Source organism: Styela clava, chromosome 5 (assembly GCF_964204865.1).
Source record: "Styela clava chromosome 5, kaStyClav1.hap1.2, whole genome shotgun sequence".
NCBI classification, from domain to species: Eukaryota; Metazoa; Chordata; class Ascidiacea; order Stolidobranchia; family Styelidae; genus Styela; species Styela clava.
The window spans coordinates 3,099,021-3,108,448 of NC_135254.1; the positions used below are offsets into that span (position 1 = coordinate 3,099,021).

The following is a 9,428-nucleotide window of genomic DNA, read 5'->3' on the forward strand; positions in this document are numbered from 1 at the left end:
AAAGTTCAAGCGTAACTCTGTCAGAATTTTACTTATACAGGTTATAGGATGCTCTGTTGATGTGATAATTCTTTTTCTAAATAAGTCATCATTTTCATGCAATTTCTAACTCTTGATATTAAAAATGTATGATAAATTGAAAATACTCTTGTTTGGTGTAGAGAAGTTTTGTTTGAAATAAATGATAGAACCTGTTGTAATGTAAGTGTGTTCTTTAATGGAATTATAAATTGCAATTTTCATTTAATTTATAAAGTCATCATTATTAGGATCACAGGTTGAATATTGTTTAACAAGTGTAAGTGTCTCCAATACTATAGGGTTGCCATACGCAATATTTTTCCCTGGCATGTGTGGGATTTTAGTGGTCAAATTTGCGTCAGGGAAAAATGTTAAAAAGTGCCTAATTGTCAGGGATTTTTGAATACAGTGAATCCCTGCTACAAATCCTCGAGTTTTCAAATATTGCGCATTCATGAAATCCTATTTTTCAGAGATATGTCACATTCTAGCATTTTTGTGCAACACGGATTGCGTCGTATTCGTGATGTCACATATGACCTGAATTGTCAGCATTCTGTAATCTGTATTTTGGTTGCACTACCTTTACCTGTATTTATTCTGTGCTAGAGTTTAGTCCAGCCTTTCTCGAACTGTGTGCTGCAAGACTTTCAAGTGTGCCGCCACCCTTTTTGGAATTTTAGAAAATAAGCTGTTCCATTTCTCATAGGCATGCTTGCAACGGGCAAGCTTGGGAGAGTTGAGTATCCATAATTAATTAGACTGAGCATTTGCCCTGTCGTGGTATTGAGGGCGATTGTTTCGGCATAATTGTATTGTGATGTCATGACGTTTTTGTAAACAAGACGTCCACCTTCCACCATGTTGCTAATAAAACATCAATCGAAATTCTATCAAAATAAATTGAAGTTTTTATATTCATTTTGAGCACTGCAATATTTATCGATTTTATATATCTACCTGAGCATTTTCAGTTTGCAAACAATCATGTATTGCTCTGTGGTTTGCAAGCTAGTTTTAATTGATAATAGTGCAGAATATTTTATTTACTTGATATATATAAATTATCATATTAATTATATCTAAGGCAGGGCCAGACCCAAATATGGGGAAACTCACTGTTAAATAAAACTATATAGCTATGTGTTGAGGTTAAGGGAGGCTCACTCCTTATCTTTCCTTGGGCGCATATTGGAAGAATGTTGTAAATATACACAAATGTATTTTTGTAACGTTTTGTCTAACCAAAGGTATTCGTTTTTGAAATAAACTAGGACACTAGAAGCAGAAATAATAAAGTACAATAATTGTTGGATTCATTGTTGCTTACATAAATTTGTATAGCTATATATCGATATCCCTTCCCATTTTTGTCAAAAAATGAAGTCATTACTATGATGAATACTGTTCAATTACTTATCATAACTGTTCATTACTTATTACTTAAATTATCATATTTTGTTTTAGATTAAATAGCACAGCCTGATAAGGCTGATACTCAAAACATATCATCCAATATTTCAATCCTATATTTGGTAAAATGGCTGAATCTGGTAAAATACGAGAAATCGATTCTGCCGATTCCTCAGATGAATCTACAGAATTTTCAGATGCAGGCGATCAAATTTCAGTTCGAAATGCATTACAAGTATCGAGGCCTTCGATGCCTGGGACGGTACAAGAATTTGGTAAAAATATTTTCCAAAGTCTCGTAAAACATTCAGAAAAACATGGAACTGTTGTAGCTCCAACATTCGTTTTCAAACAAACCATTAAGGAAGGTGAGAATAAGTTCTGCCAGAAATTGTCGTTTTGTCGTAATGATTAATTATTGGATCTTATTTATGTCTATAGCCTACTAATAAAAACATATTTTCATAATATTTGCTTTTTGTCAATATTACATAAATGACATTTTACCTTATTTGGGGTGAATAAAGACAAGTGCTAATAAATTTTTCTGCAATTCAATAACCATTTCATATATCCTTCAGTTGATATTTTATGCAAAATAGTGAAATTTTGTTAATTTTATTTGTCATATTTTTTGGCTCGTACAAAGTTACTTCCAGCCATGCCTGAAATAACAACAGCCAAGAAAATGCTCCTTTTGTAACAATAGAGCTTAATTGAAAAACTAAAAATGGGTGAATTAAAAAAAAAACAGAAAAAAATAAGAAAGAACTGTAGTATTTAATTTGTCCAAGACTCATGGAGGAATTTTTGTACAATAATAGCATGTTTCAACCAAACTTTTTTTACAGTAAATAATAAATAAATACCATTCTGACTATTGTGCTTTATCTCAACAGGGGACAATATAGAAACCAGTATTGCTGGAAGTTCTGGTTTTACGCTTGATCGAAGCAGCAATACATATGAAAAAACCTCAACAACCAAGCAAAAGGCAGCAAAGTCTAAAGATGCAGTAGAAAATGAAACAGAAGGAGAAATTCCATTCCATTTTGCAGGTAAGTTTACACGATTTGGGTGGATTCTATCTTTCCCAGGAAACTTTAGGGCTGATCTGGACACAAACTTTGCATGTAAGTGTTTATATCAGGGGTTGGCACGGTTTTTGGATCAGGGGCCAAAAATTTTGCCCACCTATATTGGCGGGCCATGTAAAGAGTTACATTTTATAAACAATGTTTACAGTGTTAGAAAAGCAACAGTGGAAAACAATAAACCTTGTGCCAAGACTAAATTTGATGTGCACGTTCGAAAGAATATATTTCTATATACAGCTGTATGTAAAATGCATTACACTGAGATTAAATTTTTGTACTCGCTCTTCAGATTATCATTCGAACAATGCACCACTCGGCAACGAAGTTGCAAATTGATTATAACATTTTGGCCATAACACAGACACAGCATCATCCTTCATATTGATGATAAGTGAATAAAAACAATGCATTGTTCGATAATTTATTAAAAAACACCTCATACATGTCCCTTTGTGGCAGGCTTTTAAAACAGCAATAGAGTGTGCAATTGCACCATGATATGAAGTTTCATGTGGCGATTGTTCATAGGCGAAAATAATGTGGCATTCGCGCTAACGGAAATGTGTGTATTTAGTATTTAGCTCCCAGTGGCTTTGATGTAAAAAAATACTAGATTTGTACCAGATGTGTTTCACACACAATTCAAATTATCTATCAAAGACATATTATTTTATGTTTTACAGATTCAATTCGTGTCGATCATAACCTGTTCCTGCTTTATAATGAAAGACTAGCAAAGTATGGTGAAGTTTACAGAGGCTTGCAGACTCATAAAGGTTCTCGAGGATTCGATCCAATCGCCATAAAAACTATCAAACTCAGCGATGAAAATAGGAAAGAAGTGGAAATCATCCGAAAGCTTCGTTCCCACCCAAATGTGATAACTGTCCTCCAATCTGGGACTTATTTCTTAGGTCCAATAGAACATTTATTCATCGCAATGGAATACTTTAAATCTAAAACCTTGACAGACTTTGTCAAAGACGATCCAAAGCCTAAGACTGACGAAGTCAAACATAAACAAATAGAACAATTTGTTGAAGCTGTCGATCATATTCACATTAACGAAGTTCTACATCGTGATCTCAAACCAGATAATATCTTGGTATCGGACAATGGTAGAATTCTCAAAATAATTGACTTTGGTTTGGGAAAACAGTTAAGAAAAGGACATTTTGTAACCAAAATGAGCACTTTACGTGTTGGCACCGATGGTTGGAGGGCCCCGGAAATATACCTTTCTGACAGTTGTTCTAAACAATCGGACATATTTTCTTCCGCACTCGTAATCCATTTCATTTCGACCGATGGTTCCCACCCATTCGGTAATGACCCAGATTCGTGGAATCTCAATATCAAACGATATCAAGGATGTGACCTGAGCAAACTAGAAGGGTATCTGGAGGATTTGGTTGGTTGGATGCTCAGATTCCGACCACAGAATCGTCCAAATACCGAACAAATTCGGAAACATAAATATTTTCATGGTCAACTTGTTTGCCCTCATCCCGAACTGAGTAAGTAGAAAGGTTCTATCTTTTTTAATGAAATATTTCTTTAATTAAAATCTGGATAATTGGTTGAACACGGTATATTCCACCTTTTTGAATTTTGAATTTTGAACTCGTCAGAAACAAAGTTTATTGCGAGACTTTTATATGAAATTATTTTTTAATAAAGTCTAGATTTCATATTTACCCCAACTTAAATCATACCTGACATATTGTGATAATACCCAAGATGTTTGCTTTATATAACATTCAGAAACACTCTTGCTTTGTTTATTCAATTAATTTTGCTCTGTGGTTTTTATTATTCTGTCTAAATGAAACCAATACTTTTAGGTTCTGTAGTACGAAGCGCTCCAGAGAAGGAAGTTGTAAAAGTCAAAGAAGAGTTTGAAGAAAGAATGAAGCAAATGGAATTAAAAAATGAACAAGAAAAGAGGGATGCGGAGAGAATGCGGAGAGAGCACGAAAAGGAAATGAGGCGGGTGCAAGAAGAAAAGAGGAAAATGAAAATTGAGATTGAAAAGCTCAAAACTAGAAAGAAAGGTTTTCTAGATTTCTAAATTGTTATTGGTAATCGCGGGCTTCTGCAGAAGAGACTGCTAATTGGCTTGGGGATGTGACTAAGCATTAGGAATACGCTCACCTTCACATCTCTGATTATCATGCATGGGTTCGCAGGATCGAATTCCTTGCGAGTTAATTATGTGCAATAAGATTGCTGGACTCCTTGTAGGGTGGTTCACATAACCGCTGTTTGGGTACACCATCAAGTCCATGCATCTGAAAACTAATCCCATACCCAACATGGACTGTTAACCGGACGAGCGGTCATGGTTTGTCATATGATTAGGCCGTCTCATTCACTTTCCTCTTCTGCATGTTGGATATATAAATCTTATTCTACCATACCATACTAGCCATATTATTCTTGTTACTGATTTTCCATCGAAACCATGAAACTGTGGTTTGTCTAGTATCCCAATTCCCAGCTTGGAGAATTTAGGTTGAACATTTACTGTGTTTTGAAAATATTAGTCAATATCAATAATTTTCACTCTTTTTTTAGATTTTGCTCAGCCTTCCAATATCTCTGCAACAAACCAGCTTGCTGTTTCGACTAGTGCTAACAAGTCCATTTCTCAAAAGACTGCTAAAGTCAAGTGTCAAGGTAAATTTCGTTGAGACATTTCTCCTGTTAATAATTATTTTCAAATTGGTCAAATATAAATCCATTTATTTTATTACAGCATCCTTTGAGGCCCATATCAAAAACACAAAAGAGTGAAAATACAACTAGACACAGTAAATGTAAATCTGAATATGAATTTGTGTATTATCATACCTTGGCTATTAAACGTCTATATCACAGGCATTTCCTGTGACTTTATGAATACCAAACAGTATTTCTGCTATACGTTTTGATTTTATCAATCCAAGTGCAGAATCTCAGTCTTCAAGTTAAAAATCAAAGCTCTAAATCGGGTTGGGCAATTACTTTCCTGGGCCGGAGTGGGCCAGTTCTAGATAATAGACTTGCTTACTGGGCCGGAGACTCAATATGAGACTATAAATAAAAACAGTTTATTGCATTTCGATAATAAAAAAGTGAATCCGCAACCACAATTTTTGGATTGAAAGGGGCAATGTAAAATATTAAAAAATAAAACAGAGGGAAACACCATAGGTTTTGTTTTAGGAGGCACGCAACAGATTAAAAATGCTGTTAAGACTGTGTAAATCGCAAAATTGACGGCACACGTTATGTTGGGTTGCCTTTGAAAATTTAATCGTTCATCAGGAAAATATGAATTTCCCAGAAACATGAAGACCCTGGAATTTTCCCAACGATGATATTTTAAAAACAATCATAAGTGACAAATTCCAAGGTCGCAAAAATCTGAATCCAATTTATTTATAATCCGGTCAATAGTTTATCGCGTATTTCATGTCCGTAGATTACCGTAGTATTTTAGAGTAGTAGTGCCTTTATTTTACCTCACTCGACACAATGAACATAATCAAATTAATATGGGAAGACATTTTAAATGCCCGTATCAGCCACAGATTAAATATTTTGCGCAACAGCAAATTCATAATCCACTGTAATTCACTGAAAAAGATACGCCCACGTAGAAGCTGCTGTGCTGATTTGTGCCGGATGAAACACTTCTGCGGGTCGGATCCGGCCTACGGGCCATAATTTGCCCATCATTGCTCTAAATCAAGTTCAGTTGCACTGTTTATTAATGCACTCCACAAAAAGGCTTTCAATATTATAGGTATATTAACCAGCCAAATACTCCTATTATCGATGTCAGTGAATTTCATAATATTTTGTCTGATGCATATGACATATTCGAAGTTGTCTATGTCAGTGTTGTTTTTTACATCATAATCTCAGAAATTCGATACATTAAATTTTTTTGATACATTTCTTTACATGAAAGGATACTCTTACAGCCATTGATATTTAAAAAGGCACTTTATTCAAAAAAAAGATTTTTCCCTGTAAGGCATTGCCGGCCCAATTTATTACACACTTTGACATGAGGGGGGAACAGGGTTTGAACCTGAGATGTGTAATCTGTTAAGCCTACAGTTAAGTTTAGGACGTTAACCACCTGGCCAGGGGTTCCCAAGCTTTTTCCAGGGCGACCCCAAAGACAACTTTCAAATGTCCAGTGCATCCCCATTTCAATATATATATTTTTCATGAAACGTTAGAGCAGTGGTTCTCAACCGGGGGCCGATGGCCCATCAAGGGGGCCACGAATCAGCTCAAGGGGGCCACGACACAAGGCTACAATTTGACCACGAAACGACTTCGTTTGCATACTTTCCTTTTAAAATAAAATTCTCCGTTCATGCGGTATTTGCGATCGCAGGGTGTATTCACTTTCTTGTGAGTGAATTGTTTGATCATAATGGAATTTGGAATCTACCAATCAAAATAGTTTGACGGCAGGCCGTCTAACCTGTAAACGAGCATTTTCACTAGACTGCGAGTGCGAGATAACCGTCGCTATCATATTATAGACGCAAAACCCATTTGTAAACTCCCAATGCCCAAAATACGGAAAACGGAAATGGCACAACAGTTACGTTGGATTTGGCTTGACCAAAGCAAATCGAGGTGAGCTTGCATTGCTCGTGTGTAATTAGGGTGACAGCACATTTGAATCCACGTACATTTGAACCCATACATTTGCACCCGTATATCCGCGGGTTCAGTCTACATGCGGATGTTAAAATTCATGGGTTAGGGTTAGTATGGGCTCAAATATCTGTAGGTGCAATAGTATGCAGGTGGGAATGTTTACGGGTTCAAATGTACGTGGATTCAAATGTAATGGAACCGTAATTAGCAATGAATCATTACGTCCATCTAAACTCCAAAACCACCATGACAAAAATCATTCCCAGGTGAAAGAGGTTGATATCGGTTTCTTGGATGTCAAGCGAGTTAAATTGACAAAACATTGTCCAAGTCCGGTTTTATCAGAGGAAAAGCCCGCTCTTGAGAGCAGCTATGAAGTAGCATATCAGATTCTTACCCACTAATTAGTAAGAAAGCTCATTCACTTCTAGTTCAATTTTCCGAGTTCAATGTTAACAGTGACATTTGTCTGGCTATATATTTAAAAGACTTCCCATTGATTGTATACTAAAAAGCTTTTAGTTACTTGTCTGTGGTTTGCTTTTGCATTCCATAAAAGATCGTATAATACAATCCAACACGTTTAGTTTTTTTGGAATGGCGAACAGGGGGGCCACGAGTGCAAAAAGGCGCCGGAAGGCGGCCACGCCATGTGGTGGTATTAAGTAATATAAGCTAAAACCAAACAGTGATGTCACAATAAGCACCTACATTTTTTATAGCATAAGCATAGAGCGATGCCTATGGGCCTGGTTTACTGTAAGCCATGGTACAAACTGCTAAATTTAACATGGTTTTTCAAATTCCAGATGTTTTGTACATCCTCTACCATACCTCAGCGACCCCGCCGACCCCATGACCTGTTTGCGACCCTACCTACTTATCACTCCGACACAATTTGGAGCCGCAACCCCTGACCATGGTATTGCCCAAAACTCATCTAACCACACAATAGCTTAATTACATCTAGGTACCATGATTTACATTGTTTTAATTTTTAATTTTATTTATAATTTTTTTTATATATCGTGGTACCTTTCAAATATCATTGAACCCCTTGATCACAAGCATTTTTGCTTAAACAGGAACAAACATTATTTTTGCTACAAGTTTTGATTTTATTTATCCAGGTGCTGAATCTCAGTCATCAAGTCAAACTACTTCTGGTCTAAAAATCATCAACCAACAACCATCTGATGGGAAGTGGTCATGGGATTACTTGCGAGAATCACTGCCAGGATATAAAGAAAGGTGGACTCTTGTCATCACCTACTCATTTCCTGCTGGAAGTCTGAAGGTGAGTTATGAAACAAATTTATTTGTCGGTTGAGAAATAAATTATAGATTTATTGGAATCAAGATTCTTATTCAAGAAGGTTGTTGTTCTTGATATTAATCCCCATTGCACATCAGCATATTTGAACATCGATTGATTTAAATTTCTCTCCTGAAACAAATACCAGTGCAATAAATGAAGAATCACAATTTGTTGAAAGTAATATTTAGGGATGCCCACAACCTGATAGTTTGCCTAGAATTCTTTGGTACAATTATTGTTATTGTGAATTTCTTGAATCCATTCATTGAGGGGTCACAAGTATATATCTTATTGAGCAATTGAGAAGCAAAATCATTATATATGTCAAAATTTACTAAATACAACATGATGTAAACAAATAACGTGGATGGAAAATAGAAAATTTTCTGTCATACCCTTTAATTTCATAAATGCTCCAAATATGGTGATTTTGATATAATGGCAAAGACATCCCTTATAATAGTACTGTCACAAATATTTAGTAGGGTGGTTCACGTAACCACTGGTCTGTTACAGCCTCCTCCACCATCAAGTCCAGGCTTCCGAAAACGAATAACTGGCTAAACAATCTCTTACGTGTTATAGACTGGTAACCGGATGAGAGGCTGTGGTTCGCCACTTAATTAATTAAGTCCTCATATCGACTTTTCTCTCCCCAGGATAAAAATTTTAATTCTGTCATATCTTATATTTAATGAAATTTAAGCTATCAGACACTGATATCTAATGATATTTAAGGAGATATTATTATTTTGAATTTTCTGGTTCTGCATTTCCTATCCAATTTATTTCATTCTGGGTGAGGTGGTTGGCATGGATTTGAACCGAGATGTTCAATATGTGATGTCAGCTTAGTTCAGCCCAACACTTCAACCATTAGGCCAACTGTTCCAAAACTTTTGTGTGCCGCT

General features: G+C 35.8%; 1 protein-coding gene across 1 annotated transcript in view; it reads left to right on the plus strand.

Annotated features, from left to right (window-relative positions):
* The first annotated feature begins 904 nt into the window (after positions 1 to 904).
* LOC144422696 (uncharacterized) overlaps positions 905 to 9,428 on the plus strand; it is a 486,406-nt gene continuing 477,882 nt past the window's right edge. Inside the window, exons 1-5 of the mRNA XM_078112422.1 lie at positions 905 to 1,802; positions 2,334 to 2,492; positions 3,215 to 4,048; positions 4,376 to 4,585; positions 5,109 to 5,210. Of these exons, the coding sequence (XP_077968548.1) occupies positions 1,562 to 1,802; positions 2,334 to 2,492; positions 3,215 to 4,048; positions 4,376 to 4,585; positions 5,109 to 5,210 (1,546 nt within the window). The 5' untranslated portion in view covers positions 905 to 1,561. The remainder of the gene's footprint in view (positions 1,803 to 2,333; positions 2,493 to 3,214; positions 4,049 to 4,375; positions 4,586 to 5,108; positions 5,211 to 9,428) is intronic.